The sequence below is a fragment of the Cherax quadricarinatus genome, unplaced genomic scaffold, assembly GCF_038502225.1.
Source record: "Cherax quadricarinatus isolate ZL_2023a unplaced genomic scaffold, ASM3850222v1 Contig12, whole genome shotgun sequence".
In the NCBI taxonomy this organism is placed as follows: domain Eukaryota; kingdom Metazoa; phylum Arthropoda; class Malacostraca; order Decapoda; family Parastacidae; genus Cherax; species Cherax quadricarinatus.
Genome location: NW_027195038.1, coordinates 55,727 through 75,000, shown reverse-complemented (window position 1 = coordinate 75,000; position 19,274 = coordinate 55,727). Strand labels below are relative to the sequence as shown.

General features: G+C 41.3%; 1 protein-coding gene across 1 annotated transcript in view; it reads right to left on the bottom strand.

Moving 5' to 3' along the window:
• The window catches only part of LOC128685841 (monocarboxylate transporter 14), a 106,322-nt gene that overhangs the window by 33,361 nt on the left and 53,687 nt on the right, over positions 1 to 19,274 (bottom strand). The window contains exons 4-8 of the mRNA XM_070079739.1: positions 14,503 to 14,688; positions 9,887 to 9,995; positions 8,028 to 8,151; positions 3,628 to 3,769; positions 961 to 1,161 (exon numbers count right to left, since the gene is read on the bottom strand). Of these exons, the coding sequence (XP_069935840.1) occupies positions 961 to 1,161; positions 3,628 to 3,769; positions 8,028 to 8,151; positions 9,887 to 9,995; positions 14,503 to 14,688 (762 nt within the window). The remainder of the gene's footprint in view (positions 1 to 960; positions 1,162 to 3,627; positions 3,770 to 8,027; positions 8,152 to 9,886; positions 9,996 to 14,502; positions 14,689 to 19,274) is intronic.

Here is a 19,274-nt window from a genome sequence, read left to right as displayed (position 1 = left end):
TTCGTAATTAATATTTTATAATATGTAAACCACACATTGTAAGCTTTGTAAGGAAATAAACATTTTCAATTTCAAATAACTGCTGCAGCACACGGGCGACTAGCAAACCTAAGAATAACTTTCCAAAATCTGAGAAAGGAGTTTTTCAGGACTCTGTACATCGTGTACGTCAGACCTATGTTAGAGTATGCAGCACTAGTGTGCAACCCACACCTGGGCAAGCACATCAGGAAATTAGAGAAAGTGGAGAGGTTTGCAATGAGACTAGTCCCAGAGCTAAGGGGCATGTCCTGTGAGGAGAGGTTAAGGGAAATTGACCTTATGACACTAGAGGACAGGAGGGATGGGGGGACATGATAACAACATATAAAATACTGAGAGGAATTGACAAGGTTGACAGAGATAAGGTGTTCCAGATATGAGATACAATAACAAAGGGTCACAATTGGAAGCTGAAATACTTCCTGACATGGATGTCAGGAAGTATTTCTTCAGTCACAGAGTTGTGAGGAAGTGGAGTAGTCTGGAAAGTGAGGTAGTGGAGGCAGGATCTATACATAGCTTTAAGAAGAGGTATGATAAAGCTCACAGAGCAGGGAGTGACCCAGTAGTGACCAGTGAAGAGGCAGGGCCTGGAGCTTTGACTCAACCCCTGTAACCACAATTAGGTGAGTACACACACACATGCACACACTCTCCCTCTCTCTCACTGTTTATAAAACTAATTGTTGTGCTAATATGATGAGTAAATTACATGGAAAACTGAAAAAGAAATAAGACAAGTAAACTACATTTCAATATACAAGTGAGTCAGTGTTTAGAAGACACTGTTGAACACACAGATATATACAGATCTTAGTGTTCTCTTTCATCTTCTCCATCCAGGTTCACTTGTATCAGTCATGTATTTATTTCTGTATTTACATTATTGTTACATTATAACAAATAAGAAGAACATACCAGCAGCTAGCAGATGAGGTTGAGCAAGAACTGGAGCACTCTTGTTGCGTGGGCAAGTGTTCACATTACTGACTCTGCTGTTATTGTGTTCGTCAGTGTTACTCATGTTCTTAAAGAGAGTTTCATTCTTGTTGTCGTCCAGCACTCGAGTGTTGTGGCTCTCAGCTCCATCAGTGCCACCTCCATCCCTCCCCTCACACTCTGACAAGATGAAGCACAAGTCTTTCTATCTGTTTATCTATCAGCCTGGCAATATATCTGATGCAATCTCCCTTTTATCACAGTGTAAATATGTTCCAGGTCCTCGGCACCTGTACCAGGTTCAGTCAGGTCACAAACACTCAGCAACTGAATATCTTCAGTGCACATTACAAACCATGCTGAAGGCACATGGTGACAATGAATACAGCCTCTGCTTACTTAACAATGGAGTTGCATTCCTAAGACCACATTGGTAAACGAATTCATTGCTCGGTGAGGAACATACTATAATGGTTGTGGGTTTGTGTCAACTAACTTTAATACTGTTTTAATGTCACCTGTGGACCATTTATAACAATGTTAGTATATTTTTAAATGTTTATACAGTAGTGTGCTGTATAGTGTAATAAACAGAATAGAGGAAATCAGCTAATCTATATATTATTTAGTTATTCATACTGGTCAAAGAGGCCATCATAAGTCTAAGTAGTCAGTAAATAAGTACATAGCTAAGTGAGGAGAGGCTGTATTAATTTGGAATTACCAATAGAAATGGGACAGTGCATAACAAATCTGCAAAAAACAAAGCCGCATATAAGACAAATGAGTAATAGTCATGGACGTAGTACATCAAACGCATTGTTTTTTGTCAGTTTATACTGTACAGCCTCTCCTCACTTAGCAACGTACTCATTTACTGATGACTCGGACTTACGACGGGCTCTCTGACCAGTACTCATGCCCAAATAATGTATAGCAGAGGTGATTTCCTCTATTCTGTTTATTACAGTATACAGTGCACTACTGTATAAACATTGAAAAATATACCAGAAATGTTATAAATGGTGCAAAGGTGACATTAAAACAATATCACAGATGGTTGACACAAACCCATTATCATTACAGTATGTTCCTCACTTAGTGACGAATTTGTTTACCAATGTGGTTTTAGGAACAGAACTCCGTCGTTAAGTGAGGAGAGGCTGTGGTTTCTCTCGAACAATATACAAACAGTACAGTAGTTACTATTATTTAGACACACATAAAGTATATGAAATAAAAGTTTTGTTCAAACAGCAAACAAAAATAAGAATAGGTAAACAACAGTAAACATTTAACACTCTCACACTCCACTCTTGAAATCATTACTGCTCTTAGTGTCCACATTTAAAAAATAAAATCTGAAATAAAAGGAAATCTTTTTCTGAAGGTAATTACACCAAAAGTACAAAATTTGATGGAAAATTTATGGAATTACGAAGGCACAAAGTTAATCTGGACAATTTATGCATCAGTGATTTCACCCAATTTGAGTCCTATTTTAAGTAAATTCCAATGCTCCCTTCAACCAAATTCTTAACTATTTCACTAGTATGTGTCTGTTAGATTGACCGAGCACAAGAAACTGCCCATTCAGTGATCACAACTACTCTATAAAGTGCACAGAAGTCAGTCCCTCAGCCTCCAGGCTGAGGGACTGACCACCTCAAATGCTTTTTCTCCAAAGTTGATGGACTGATTATGTCATCTTTATTTCATTACTTCTGCTCCCTTTGTATTTGACTGAAGAAGTCTACTGTGTAGGCGGAATGTTTCATCAATAAAGATAACCAGCCATTGCACATGTGTCTTAATCTTCAACTTACAATTTAAAAATAAAGTCCAAAATAAACACAGTAGACGTTCCTGGCATGAAAACAAAATTTCCTCTCTTCATTGATCACGGCCCCAGACCTCTCTATTTTGAATTCATCTTCACAAAAAAATGAAGATTTACCCTGTTTCTCAGATAATAATAAAACCAGGAACAATTGGTCATGGTTTATGGCATCTTAGAAATTAAATCAGACCTTTTAAAATCCTATAAAACAGACCAGGAAGTATAGGGAATCCTTAACTGTCTTCAGGAAAACCAACAATAGAATATTTCTGCTACTTTCAGCCCAATTTCAAGCAACTTTCATTCCAGAAACCAACCAAAATCATCTCTATTTCAGTAGTATGTCTTCCATTTTATCAAATGTTATCAAGAAACACATAAGTCAGAGTTTTATTTTGCTCATCATTCACTGTGAAGGGCAGGATTTCTTTTATAGTGTGCACACTCACAGCACAGACACATTCTCTCATATCTAGGCCAAACTTTACCTCTCACGGCTTATCTGAGTGAGCTGAGCTTATGATGTAGATCTACATGAGGGACCCTGGTATCAGTACTGTAGATCTACATGAGAGACCCTGGTATCAATACTAGATCTACGTGAGAGGACCCTGGTGACACTAGTAAGTCTCTGTGGTGACATCAGTAATCATTGTGAAGACAACAGTGGTGACAACAGTGGTAGCAACAGTGGTAGCAACAGTGATGACAACAGTGATGACAACAGTGATGACAACAGTGATGACAACAGTGATGACAACAGTGATGACAACAGTGGTGACAACAGTGGAAACACTGGTACTCACCAATGAGTGGTATCTCGGTCTCTTCCTTGATAGGCTCTGGTCCTGAGACCACAATACCAGGAAAACTGTAGCGCTTGTGTACACCGCCGCCACCACCGCCATGACGCTCCAGCAATGCACGTGCCACTGCACTGCCATTTAACTGAAAATGCACCTCCGTGTACACATGAACAGTAGTTCGGGTATAATATAATATTTTTGCTACCTAGTTTTTTGTAATAATACATAATTAAAATTTACCACTCCATAACCTATGTCTAGTTTTAAGTAGTATTGGAAATGGTATAAAATATAGACACGTTAAGATAAGATAAGAGATAAGATTTCGTTCGGATTTTTAACCCCGGAGGGTTAGCCACCCAGGATAACCCAAGAAAGTCAGTGCGTCATCGAGGACTGTCTAACTTATTTCCATTGTGGTCCTTAATCTTGTCCCCCAGGATGCGACCCACACCAGTCGACTAACACCCAGGTACCTATTTGCTGCTAGGTGAACAGGACAACAGGTGTAAGGAAACGTGTCGAATGTTTCCACCCGCCGGGAATCGAACCCGGGCCCTCCGTGTGTGAAGCGGGAGCTTTAGCCACCAGGCCACCGGGCCACGTTGATGATTAAGACACATGTGCAACTATACCACTATACCTACTGCCTCTGAATCTGACTGAAGAAATCTACTGGGTAGGTGAAATGTTTCATCATTAAAGATACCCAACTGTTACACATGTGTCTTAATCTTGCATCTAGTTTTAAGTAGAACGTTTTAAGTAGAACGTTTTAAGTAGAATGTTTTGAGTAGAATGTATTAGTATGCCCAAAATGCACAAGCATGCTAATGGTTTTGTCTGTGCCTAAAAATACTTTATTATGTAAACTACAGTTTGTATACTACATAAAGAAATAAAAGTTTTGATTCTGATTTTGATTTTTTAACTATAACAAGATTTATATTCAATAACAAGCTTTTAGTCCTAATTGAAAATGGAATAATCTTTACATACACTACCATATCCGGCTGCTTCTATGAATTTTCTTTGAAAATAGACTACAGTAAAATCGCTCATTAACAAACCTCAATTTAATGGATTTTGACAGTTTCGGACAAATGTTGGAGGCATCGAATAAAATGGAAAAGTCAATAATTTTGGACTTATAGGGTAGCAATAATGTCTACACCAAGTTCGATGACTCGAACATTTGTCCGGCATGGACTACAGTGGCCAGGTCCAGGATCTGACTCTTGTTATTGTTCCTTGAGCCACAGATCACCTCTGTTAGTTTACTGTTTGTGGTCTCTCTCTCTCACACACACAGACGGGACCAGGAGCTATGACTCTACTGCTGCAACCACAATTCGGTGGGTACACACACGTACACACACACACATGTACACATGTACACACACACACACACACACACACACACACATGTACACACACACGTACACACACACACACACACACACACACACACACAAAAGAAATGACTGAGAAGTATGTGAAGAGCTAAACACGAGATTTAAAGAAGTATTTACAATGGCGACAAAAAGGACACCAGAAAGCATGAGTGGTGGGGTACACCAACAAGTGCTGGACACAATATATACAATTGAGGACGAGGTGAAGAGGCTGCTTAGTGAACTAGATATCTCGAAGGTGATGGAGCCAGATAACATCTCTCCACGGGTCCTGAGAGAGGGAGCAGAGGCACTCCGTGTACCACTAACAACAATCTTTCAACATATCCATCAAAACAGGCTGACTACCTGAAGTGTGTAGAACAGCAAATGTGGTGCCAGTTTTTAAGAAAGGAAACAGACATGCAGCATTGAACTAAAGACCAGTGTCACTGACATGGAGAAGATTATCAGGAGAAGCATGGTGGAGCACCTAGAAAGGAATTAGCTTATCAATGAAAACCAGCATGGTTTCAGGGATGGGAAATCCTGTTTCACAAACCTACTTGAGTTCTATGACAAAGTGATGACAGTAAGATGTAAGAAAGAAAGAAAGAGAGAGAGAGAGAGAGAGAGAGAGAGAGAGAGAGAGAGAGAGAGAGAGAGAGAGAGAGAGAGAGAGAGAGAGAGAGACAGAGAGAGACAGAGACAGAGAGAGAGAGACAGAGAGAGAGACAGAGAGAGACAGAGAGAGACAGAGAGAGACAGACAGACAGAGAGACAGCCAGACAGCCAGTGAGACAGAGAGACAGCCAGAGAGACAGTGAGACACACAGAGAGAGAGAGAGAGAGAGAGTGTGTGAGAGTGTGAGAGAGAAGAGATAGAAGAGAGAGAAGAGAGAGTGAGAGAGAGAGAGAGTGAGAGAGAGTGAGAGACAGAGAATGAGAGACAGAGAATGAGAGACAGAGAGAGGGGTGGGTAGATTGCATTTTCTTGGACTGTCAGAAGGCTTTTGACACAGTTCCCCACAAGAGATTAATGAAAAAGCTGGAAGACCAGGCAGGTATAACAGGAAAGGTACTGCAATGGATCAGAGAATGCCTGACAGGAAGGCAACAGTGGGTCCTAGGACCAGTGCTGTTTCTGGTATATACATGTGAATGACATGGCGGAAGGGATAGACTCCGAAGTGTCCCTGCTTGTAGATGGTGTGAAGCTAATGAGGAGAATTCAATCAGATGAGGCTCAGGCAGGACTACAAAGGGACCTGGACAGGCTGCAAGTCTGGAACAGCAACTGGCTCCTGGAGTTTAACCCCACCAACTGCAAAGTCATGAAGATTGGGGAAGGGCAAAGAAGACCACAGACAGAGTAGAGTCTAGCAGGCCAAAATCTGTAAACCTCATTCAAGAAAATAACTGCCGCAGCATATGGGTGCCTGGCAAACCTAAGAATAGCGTTCCAATACCTCAGTAAGGGATCGATCAGAACTCTGTACAAAGTGTACATCAGGCCCATATTAGAGTATGCAGCACCAATTTGGAACCCACACCTGATCAAGCATGTCAATAAATTAGAGAAAGTGAAAAGGTTTGCAAAGAGACTAGTCCCAGAGCTAAGGGGCATGTCCTACTAGGAGGCTGAGGGGAATCAATCTGATGACACTGGAGGACAGGAGAGACAGGAGGAACACGATAACTACATTTTTTTATTATCACACTGGCCGATTCCCACCAAGGCAGGGTGGCCCGAAAAAGAAAAACTTTCACCATCATTCACTCCATCACTGTCTTGCCAGAAGGGTGCTTTACACTACATATAAAATAATAATAAGAATTTACAAAGTGGACAGAGACAGGATGTTTTAGAGATGGGACACACCAACAAGGGGTCACAACTGGAAGTTAAAGATTTAGATGAATGGCATGGATGTTAGAAAGTACTTGCTCAGAGTTGTCAAGAAGTGGAATAGTCTGGAAAGTGATGTAGTGGAGCCAGGAACAATACACAGCTTTAAGAAGAGGTATGATAAGGCTCATGGAGCAGGGAGAGAGTGATCTAGTAGCGACCAGTGAAGAGGCAGAGCCAGGAGCTATGACTCGACCCCAATTAGTCAAGTACACACCTTCCTCAGTCACTCTTCAGTTTTCCTCTAGACAAAGTGTGTTTCATATGATATTATTAATGAATTAAGTAAAGTATACTTAATAATGACTTAATTAAAGTGTTGATGGCAACAGTAACTGTGAAGTTCACAGTTATGTCTTCATCAAGGTACAGTCTTACCTTCATCAAGGTACAGTCTTACAATCATCAAGGTAGAGTCTTACCTTCATCAAGGTACAGTCTTACCTTCATCAAGGTAGTCTTACCTTCATCAAGGTACAGTCTTACCTTCATCAAGGTAGTCTTACCTTCATCAAGGTACAGTCTTACCTTCATCAAGGTACAGTCTTACAATCATCAAGGTGGAGTCCTACCTTCATCAAGGTACAGTCTGACCTTCATCAAGGTACAGTCTTACCTTCATCAAGGTAGTCTTACCTTCATCAAGGTACAGTCTTACCTTCATCAAGGTACAGTCTTACCTTCATCAAGGTACAGTCTTACCATCATCAAGGTACAGTCTTACCATCATCAAAGTACAGTCTTACCATCATCAAGGTACAGTCTTACCTCCATCAAGGTACAGCCTTACCATCATCAAGGTACAGTCTTACCTTCATCAAGGTACAGTCTTACCTTCATCAAGGTACAGTCTTACCATCATCAAGGTACAGTCTTACCATCATCAAGGTACAGTCTTACCATCATCAAGGTACAGTCTTACCATCATCAAGGTACAGTCTTACCATCATCAAGGTACAGTCTTACCATCATCAAGGCACAGTCTTATCATCATCAAAGTACAGTCTTACCATCATCAAGATACAGTCTTACTTTTTTCAAGGCACAGTCTTACCATCATCAAGTACAGTCTTACCTTCATCAAGGCACAGTCTTACCTTCATATCAGCATCATTGAGAGGATCGTCCATGTTAGTCTTGGAGGGAGACTTAGAGTTCATGGAGGCCATGGAGAGCGCAGACGCACACTGCCGCATTTGTTCATCCCGAGCTTTCTTGATCCTGCAACAATGCACATTACAAGTGCAAATTACAGTAAACTTACATTTTCAATATTTCTGTTTGTCAAACTATTTACTCTTAACATAAATAGTTAATTCAATGTCATTATTATGCACTCCATACCTAAAGTGTGGGTGGTAGTCTGCCCATACCCATGGTATGAGTGGGTCACAGAGGGACATATGTATTGGGTACAGAATCTGGGCCTCAAAATTTTGATATCTATCTCGGTAAAGAGACCTGGTGTCTGTTCTCAGATTATAACTAGTATTGCATCCCAGATGTGACCTTTGAGAAGTGTCACTATCTTGGTAGACGGTGCAACTTAAAGTCTTAATTGGAGGACATCAAATTCATGCAGACAGAAGAAAGAATTTGAGTATGAGGTGCTATCAGAACGTTTCTAGATTTTTGTAAAAAAAAAAAGACAAAAAAAAAAAAACATATATAGGCTTATCTTATCACCTGGTTGAAGTTATGTCCCTGGAATTACTCTCCCTAGAAGTACTCTCCATGGAAGTACTCTCCCTGGACATTCTCTTCCTGGAAGTACTCTTCCTGGAAGTACTCTTCCTGGAAGTACCCTTCCTGGAAGTACTCTCTATGGAAGCACTCTCACTGGGTGGCTATACACTGATCCCGGTGCCTCTGCCACTTCTTGAAATATTTCTGGAACTTTTCTTTGTTAACAGTGTGTAGCTTGGCCTGTGATTCTGCTGAATCTCCTCCATGTTGTTAAAACATCGCCTCTTGAGTGACCGCGGGTTCAGTCCCGGCCGGAGATATGGTTTGTTTGCAATCGTGTCATTACGATTTCGTGAGTCAGTCTTGAGTGACATTTTCATTTTTGGGAAGAAAAAGAAGTCACAGAGGCTAGATCTAGGGTGTAGTGAGGGAGGTGGTTGATCGTCATGTTGTTCTTGGCCAGATAACACTGAACAATGGCTCATGCCATTGGATACCCACAATGCCAGACTTTTCTTTTTCATGCATTTCTTCAAATGTCTCAGAATCTTGATATAAAAGTTTTGGTTAACTGTCTGCCCTGGTGGAACAAATTTCTGATGAATGATTATCACTGTTAAAAAAAAAATTGAGCATGCTCTTGACTTGGCCTGCTTTTCTTTCTGATCTGAGCCATTTGGGGCATTTCCATCGTTGGCATCTGCTGTTGATGCTGATGGACGGCCAGAATGTCCATCAACTTCAACTGACGTTTGTTGTGTTTTAAATTGAGAAAACCACTCAAAACACTGTTTTATTCATTACTTCTTCATCAAATGCTTGCTGAAGCATTTTGTGAGTTTCACCGCTGTTTTACCAAGCTTGACACACACACACACACACACACACACACACACACACACACACACACACACACACACACACACACACACACACAAATATTCCATTCCGTTACAAAAAAAAATTGCAATAACACAATGATAACACAACAAAAATATTTCTCACCTAACCTCAGCAGAATGACCGAGCACATTGTAACTGACCGCGCTACTTGACAACAGTGTGTACTGTCTAGTGTGATCTACAATGCTGTCAAATTTCACCCAGGAAGGGCACAAAAATTTGTAGAACTTTTTGATAGCACCTTGCACATGAGAAATTAAACATAGCTCTCAGCCCCAATGATTCAGTGTTGTATATGTAGGTTATCAAGTACACACAATGGTAAGACTGACTTATGGTAAGTAGCAGTGGTAGCAAACAGACTGACCTCATAAGCAATGGAGTTCCTGGAGGCTCAGAATCTTCATCAGAGGACTGTGTGGTGGGTTGTAGAGGCCTGAACGCCAACCCAAAAATGGCACATGATAGTGTTATTCCTGGTGAAGATGACACAACAGCATGTTAGTATTTGAGGTGAGAGACAACTTGTTTGTAAATCAGGGAATGGGTGGGACTTGAACCCACGGCAAGTGAGTGCTATAACTTCCAGGCCAGTGCGCTAACTGCTGTACAGTACCAGCTGACTCTGATAGGAGACATCCAACTAGCTATATTTCTGTACACAATAGGGAGGTTAGCATGGGCCACCACTGTGACCACAAAGGCAGGCTTGTACAGACAAATCTAGGACCAGCGTGGCTGTGACGTGCTCTAGCTCAAGCCCCCTCCAAACCATCATTATGACTCATGAAAATGTTATAACATGAGTCAGGTGGTACAGTGGTTAGCACACTGGCCTGGGAGGTCTAGCACTCACTTGCCATGGGTTCAAACCCTCAACCATTCTCTCACTTGTTAACAATTGTATTATTACAATTTCCATAGTCAGGATATACCTTTGAGCTTCGAGAGTCTTTCTACTCCCGGAGCCCAGCCATGGGCAAGGTTTATCTAATGTTAGCCTGGTTAACCAGGCTGTTGGTGCTGGTGGCTCACTGTCCCACATATCCATCACAGCCTGGTTGATCTGGCACCTAGTGAAGAAACTTGTCAAGTTTTCTCTTGAAAGCTTCTACACTTGTTCCAGCAGTGTTTCTGATATATTCTGGTAAGATGTTGAATAATCTGGGGCCATGAATGTTGATACAGTGTTCCCTTAATGTGCCCACCACACCCCTGCTTTTTACTGGGTTCTTTTGCACTTCCTCACATATCTCTCATTCCAGTATGTAGTTATGGCAGTGTGTAGACTTAGGATCAGACCCTCGAGTACTTTCCAGGTATATATTATCAGCCTATAATGCCAAGGCATAACAGAGGCTCTCTTTGCACTGCAACCATCATTGTAAAAATATAATCTCAATGTGCTACTTGCAAAGAAATAAATGAATCTGAATCTTTCTCTCCTCCATTTCAGTGAGTACATATTTAAGACTTTAAGGAGTTCCCAGTAATTTAAATGCTTTACTGGCTCTGTGTGGGCTGTCGGCAATCTCTATTTGTTCAAGGTTTGATATTTCTCCTGCATTGAATGGGGCCGTCAGCGCTGAGCAATATTCCAAATGAGGGAGCACTAGCGATTTGTAAAGTGTCACCATTGGCATTATTTCTTGTCTTGAAAGTTCTCATTATCTACCCCATCATCCTCCTGGCTGTTGTGACCTTTGTTTTATGCTCATTGAAAGAAAGGTCAGATGACATAATTATTCCCAAGTCTTTCACGTTTTCCTTTCATTCTATTTGGTGATCCTCTTGAGTTTTGTATACATTGTTCCTTTTGAGTTTTTTATTCTTTCCATACCAAAGCATTTGGAGCTTATCACCATTGAATGTCATGTTGTTCTCCACTGCCCACTGGAAAACACTGCTTATATCTTCCTGTAATTTTTCAGTGTCTTCTACCATAGTGACTTGCATGGTTATTTTAGTGTCATCTGCATGTGATGATACAAAACTGTGATGGGTGTTTTTATCCATGTCTGTTATGAGGATGAGAAACAGCAGAGGTACCAGAATAGTGCCTTGGGGGAACTAGGCTTTTTACCTTGCTGATGCTTCGAACCTAAAGACAATCCTCAATACAGAATTTTCTCCTTCCAACTTTTAAAATTTTCCACACTGGTGTATGGTAGGCAGGACCAGAGTCTAGCAACAACCGACATGTGCGGGAGCCATTTTACTTACTGACCACATTCCCAGCATCCTGGAATGGCTGTGATAACTTTCAAAACACTCATTAAAAAAAAGATGCCTCCTAAATCATTGATGGTATACCTGGAGAGGGTTTTGGAGGGTCAGCACCCCTGCAGCCCAGTCTGAGACCAGGCCTCGTGGTGAACAAGGGTCCGATCAACCAGGCTGTTACCGTTGGCCACAAATAAACCAATGTAAGAACCACAGCCCAGCTGATCAGGTACTGACTTTAGATGCCTGTCCAGTGTCTTCTTGAAGACAGCCAGGGGTCTATTGGTAATCCCCCTTATGTATGCTGGGAGGCAACTGAACAGCCTTGAGCTCCTGACACTTACTGTGTTGTCTCTTAGTGTACACATAGTGCCCCTGCTTTTCAGTAGGGAAATCTGCATCTCCTGCTGAGCCTTTTGATTTCATAGGGAGTGGTTTTTGTGTGCAAATTTGGTAATAATGGTAGAGAGCAAAACTGAAATGTGTTGGTGAACATCTGATAATTTTGTGTGTAAAACGGCTTGAAATTTTTATTCCCATTAAATCCCGTTTGTTATATCTGAGTCTACCTCTTCTCAGTAACTTCAATATTTAATGGCTGGTATATCTTAGGGTCAGGATAGTGCCCATCAAATTCATTTTGTCTGTGGGAAAATTTATCAATACACTAAATTTTTGTATAAAACAGAATAACTGGAAACTGACAGTAACTGAAGACTGACTCTTCAGATAGGTTTCAAAATATTAATGTTGATGCATTTTATAAAATGGAAAACAACCTGGTCTCAGACCGAGCCACGGGGGCACTGACCCCCGAAACCCTCTCCAGGTAAACTCCAGGTAAACTCCAGGTAAACTCCAGGTAAACTCCAGGTAAACTCCAGGTAAACCTTCAAGTTTACATTATTTAGGTGAAAAATTTAAATTTTAATAAAACTGTTGAAAAACTTTGAATTGTTGGTATTAGAGAAATTACTGGAGAATGATGATAGATAGATGGAGGGGTGGGCTGTTACAGGTAGATGGAGGGGTGGGCTGTTATAGGTAGATGGAGGGGTGGGCTGTTATAGGTAGATGGAGGGGTGGGCTGTTATAGGTAGATGGAGGGGTGGGCTGTTATAGGTAGATGGAAGGGTGTACTGTTATAGGTAGATGGAGGGGTGTACTGTTATAGGTAGATGGAGGGGTGTACTGTTATAGGTAGATGGAGGGGTGGGTTGTTATAGGTAGATGGAGGGGTGGGTGGTTATAGGTAGAAGGAGGGGTGGGTTGTTATAGGTAGATGGAGGGGTGGGCTGTTATAGGTAGATGGAGGGGTGGGCTGTTATAGGTAGATGGAGGGGTGGGCTGTTATAGGTAGATGGAGGGGTGTACTGTTATAGGTAGATGGAGGGGTGGGTTGTTATAGATAGATGGAGGGGTGGGTTGTTATAGGTAGATGGAGGGGTAGGTTGTTATAGATAGATGGAAGGGTGGGTTGTTATAGGTAGATGGAGGGGTAGGTTGTTATAGATAGATGGAAGGGTGGGTTGTTATAGGTAGATGGAGGGGTGGGTTGTTATAGACAGATGGTAAGTTAAGTTAGGTTAGTTCAGCTTAAATTAGGTAAAGTTAGGTTAGGTTAAGTTAGGTTAGATTAAGTAAAGTTAGGTTAGGTAAAGTTAGGTTAGGTTAGGGGAACGAGAGACAAGGAGAGGGAGAAAGGATGAACAGGATGAAGAGAGGGGTTGAAACAGAAGGAGAGAGGGGTTATAAAAAGAAAAAAGAATAAAAGAAATATAGAATAAAAAGAACAACTTTTTCTTAACTGGTTACAGAAAATACTATATACACTGTCATAACAGTTAGGAATGACCAGTCATCATCCTATACACAATGATCATCAGTAACATGTTAACTAACTGTTCACAAAATTGTAATGACATGATTGCAAACAAACCTTACCACGGGCGGGATTGAACCCGCGGTCAGAGAGTCTCAAAACTCCAGACCGTCGCGTTAGCCACTGGACCAGCTAGCCACAATAAGATTCGTCCAACTAGGTATATTTCTACACCATAGGAAGGTTAGCATAGGCATTTGCATTTGTGGTCACAGTGGTGCCTATGCTAACCTTCCTACGGTGTAGAAATATACCTAGTTGGACGAATCTTATTGTGGCTAGCTGGTCCAGTGGCTAACGCGACGGTCTGGAGTTTTGAGACTCTCTGAGCGCGGGTTCAATCCTGTCTGTGGTATGGTTTGTTTGCAATCGTGTCATTACGATTTTGTGAGTCATGTTGACGGCATTGAGGGGACTTGAGCTAGAGTTCGTCATGGCCACGCTAGCTGGAGATTCGTCTGTAAAAACTTGCATTCGTGGTCACAGTGGTGCCTATGCTAACCTTCCTATGGTGTAGAAATATACCTAGTTGGACGAATCTTATTGTGGCTAGCTGGTCCAGTGGCTTACGCGACGGTCTGGAGTTTCGAGACTCTCTGACCGCGGATTCAATCCCGCCCGTGGTATGGTTTGTTTAACTAACTGTTACAATACTGGGTACATAATAACCATCATTAACATGTTAACTAACTGTTATAATACTGGGTACATAATGACCATCAGTAACATGTTAACTAACTGTTACAATACTGGGTACATAATGATTATCAGCAAAAGGCTAACTATTACAATACTGGGTACATAATGATTATCACCAACATGTTAACTGTTACAATACTGGGTACATAATGACCATCAGCAACACGATCACTACTGACCTGCATACACAATGAGTGTCCACCGCCAGTTCATGGTAGCAATGAGGTAGTTATTGAGGGGAGCAAAGATAAAGGTGCCGATGCCAGAGCCACAGACAGCGATACCGGTGGCCAGAGCTCGACGCTTCTCAAAGTAGAAACCTGTAGCTATCACAGCTGGTACATATATCAGTCCAAAACCAACACCTGCAAGATGAACAGAAACCTGTAGTTATCACAGCTGGTACATATCTCACACCAAAACTAACACCTGCAAGATGAAAACTGAGGAAATAATTCAGTGATTTACTTATACAATAACCTGTCAATACACTGGCCAACACATGAGAATAACAGACAACAACAAGAGGAGGTGGATGAAGAAGAATGTTCATACAACCTCAATAAAAACTCTCACTTTTTTCTTCGAAGCGTTTTTGTTTTTGTACTTCCCCAGTGATAATAAGTAAAGTCACTCTGTCTGACTTTTTGGGTTATCTCAGGTTCTCTACACATATGCTGCTATGTATGATAATCTATGTAACTGTATCTGTGTATACCTGAATAATACTCGGAGGCTGTGGGTGCCCACACCTGCAGCTACAGGAAGACACCATCTGCATATATAAGAACAGAACAGATATACAGTGGACCCCCGGTTAACGATATTTTTTCACTCCAGAAGTATGTTCAGGTGCCAGTACTGACCGAATTTGTTCCCATAAGGAATATTGTGAAGTAGATTAGTCCATTTCAGACCCCCAAACATACACGTACAAACGCACTTACATAAATACACTTACATAATTAGTCGCATTCGGAGGTAATCGTTATGCGGGGGTCCACTGTATAATAATATGCTTCCCTCACACTCTTCACTGAACAATGCTTACTTCTGGTTTTACTGATCCCACAAAAAATAATCTGACTCATGAAGTTGTGATAACATGGTCGCAAACAAATCATGGAACTTCCCAATGGTATACAGGTATATATTTAGTTGGATTAGTTTTATTAGAGACAGCTGGTCTAGTGGTTAATGCACTGGCCTGGGAGTTTGCTCACTTCCCATTGGTTCAAACCTCACCCGTTCTCTGATTTAATTATCTGTCTGAATTATTCTTAATCTCTTCCTGCGCTTGTTTTCAGTCTGTTAATTTTGTTTTTCTCATTTACACAGCTACTTTATTTTGAGTCTTCTCTGGTGTTATTTTTAGTTTTTTTATTATTAACACACTGGCCAATTCCCACCAAGGCAAGGTGGCCCATAAAAGAAAAACTTTCACCATCATTCACTCCATCACTGTCTTGCCAGAAGGGTGCTTTACACTACAGTTTTTAAACTGCAACATTAACACCCCTCCTTCAGAGTGCAGGCACTGTACTTCCCATCTCCAGGACTCAAGTCCGGCCTGCCGGTTTCCCTGAACCCCTTCATAAATGTTACTTTGCTCACACTCCAACAGCACGTCAAGTATTAAAAACCATTTGTCTCCATTCACTCCTATCAAACATGCTCACGCATGCCTGCTGGAAGTCCAAACCCCTTGCACACAAAACCTCCTTTACCCCCTCCCTCCAACCTTTCCTAGGCTGACCCCTACCCCGCCTTCCTTCCACTACAGACTGATACACTCTTGAAGTCATTCTGTTTTGCTCCATTCTCTCTACATGTCCAAACCACCTCAACAACCCTTCCTCAGCCCTCTGGACAACAGTTTTGGTAATCCCGCACCTCCTCCTAACTTCCAAACTACGAATTCTCTGCATTATATTCACACCACACATTGCCCTCAGACATGACATCTCCACTGCCTCCAGCCTTCTCCTCGCTGCAACATTCATCACCCATGCTTCACACCCATGTAAGAGCATTGGTAAAACTATACTCTCATACATTCCCCTCTTTGCCTCCAAGGACAAAGATCTTTGTCTCCAGAGACTCCTAAGTGCACCACTCACCCTTTTCCCCACATCAATTCTATGATTCACCTCATCTTTCATAGACCCATCCGCTGACACGTCCACTCCCAAATATCTGAATACATTCACCTCCTCCATACTCTCTCCCTCCAATCTGATATCCACTCTTTCATCACCTAATCTTTTTGTTATCCTCATAACCTTACTCTTTCCTGTATTCACTTTTAATTTTCTTCTTTTGCATACCCTACCAAATTCATCCACCAATCTCTGCAACTTCTCTTCAGAATCTCCCAAGAGCACAGTGTCATCAGCAAAGAGCAACTGTGACAACTCCCACTTTATGTGTGATTCTTTATCTTTTAACTCCACGCCTCTTGCCAAGACCCTCACATTTACTTCTCTTACAACCCCATCTATAAATATATTAAACAACCACGGTGACATCACACATCCTTGTCTAAGGCCTACTTTTACAGGGAAATAATTTCCCTCTTTCCTACATACTCTAACTTGAGCCTCACTATTCTCGTAAAAACTCTTCACTGCTTTCAGTAACCTACCTCTTACACCATACACCTGCAACATCTGCCACATTGCCCCCCTATCCACGCATTTTCCAAATCCATAAATGCCACAAAGACCTCTTTAGCCTTATCTAAATACTGTTCACTTATGTGTTTCACTGTAAACACCTGGTCCACACACCCCCTACCTTTCCTAAAGCCTCCTTGTTCATCTGCTATCCTATTCTCTATCTTACTCTTAATTCTTTCAATAATAACTCTACATACACTTTACCAGGTATACTCAACAGACTTATCCCCCTATAATTTTTGCACTCTCTTTTGTCCCCTTTGCCTTTTTACAAAGGAACTATGCATGCTCTCTGCCAATCCCAAGGTACCTTACCCTCTTCCATACATTTATTAAATAATTGCACCAACCACTCCAAAACTATATCCCCACCTGCTTTTAACATTTCTATCTTTTTCCCATCAATCCTAGCTGCCTTACCCCCTTTCATTTTACCTACTGCCTCACGAACTTCCCCCACACTCACAACTGGCTCTTCCTCACTCCTACAAGATGTTATTCCTCCTTGCCCTATACACGAAATCACAGCTTCCCTATCTTCATCAATATTTTACAATTCCTCAAAATATTCCCTCCATCTTCCCAACACCTCTAACTCTCCATTTAATAACTCTCCTCTCCTATTTTTAACTGACAAATCCATTTGTTCTCTAGGCTTCCTTAACTTGTTAATCTCACTCCAAAACTTTTTCTTATTTTCAACAAAATTTGTTGATAACATCTCACCCACTCTCTCATTTGCTCTCTTTTTACATTGCTTCACCACTCTCTTTACCTCTCTCTTTTTCTCCATATACTCTTCCCTCCTTGCATCACTTCTACTTTGTAAAAACTTCTCATATGCTAACTTTTTCTCCCTTACTACTCTCTTTACATCATCATTCCACCAATCGCTCCTCTTCCCTCCCACACCCACCTTCCTGTAACCACAAACTTCTGCTGAACACTCCAACACTACATTTTTAAACCTACCCCATACCTCTTCGACCCCATTGCCTATGCTCTCATTAGCCCATCTATCCTCCAATAGCTGTTTATATCTTACCCTAACTGCCTCCTTTTTTAGTTTATAAACCTTCACCTCTCTCTTCCCTGATGCTTCTATTCTCCTTGTATCCCATCTACCTTTTACTCTCAGTGTAGCTACAACTAGAAAGTGATCTGATATATCTGTGGCCCCTCTATAAACATGTACATCCTGAAGTCTACTCAACAGTCTTTTATCTACCAATACATAATCCAACAAACTACTGTCATTTTGCCCTACATCATATCTTGTATACTTATTTATCCTCTTTTTCTTAAAATATGTATTACCTATAACTAAACCCCTTTCTATACAAAGTTCAATCAAAGGACTCCCATTTTCATTTACACCTGGCACCCCAAACTTACCTACCACACCCTCTCTAAAAGTTTCTCCTACTTTAGCATTCAGGTCCCCTACCACAATTACTCTCTCACTTGGTTCAAAGGTTCCTATACATTCACTTAACATCTCCCAAAATCTCTCTCTCTCCTCTACATTCCTCTCTTCTCCAGGTGCATACACGCTTATTATGACCCACTTTTCGCATCCAACCTTTACTTTAATCCACATAATTCTTGAATTTACACATTCATATTCTCTTTTCTCCTTCCATAACTGATCCTTCAACATTACTGCTACCCCTTCCTTTGCTCTAACTCTCTCAGATACTCCAGATTTAATCCGATTTATTTCCCCCCACCGAAACTCCCCTACCCCCTTCAGCTTTGTTTCGCTTAGGGCCAGGATATCCAACTTCTTTTCATTCATAACATCAGCAATCATCTGTTTCTTGTCATCCGCACTACATCCACGCACATTCAAGCATCCCAGTTTTATCAAGTTTTTCTTCTTCTCTTTTTTAGTAAATGTCTACAGGAGAAGGGGTTACTAGCCCATTGCTCCCGGCATTTTAGTCGCCTCATACGACACGCATGGCTTACGGAGGAAAGATTCTTTTCCACTTCCCCATGGACAATAGAAGAAATAAAGAAGAACAAGAGCTATTTAGAAAAAGGAGAAAAACCTAGATGTATGAATATATATATATGCATGTGCGTGTCTGTGAAGTGTGACCAAAGTGTAAGTAGGAGTAGCAAGATATCCCTGTTATCTTAGCGTGTTTATGAGGCAGAAAAAGAAACCAGCAATCCTACCATCATGCAAAACAGTTACAGGTTTTTGTTTCACAGTCATCTGGCAGGACGGTAGTACTTCCCTGGGTGGTTGCTGTCTACCAACCTAC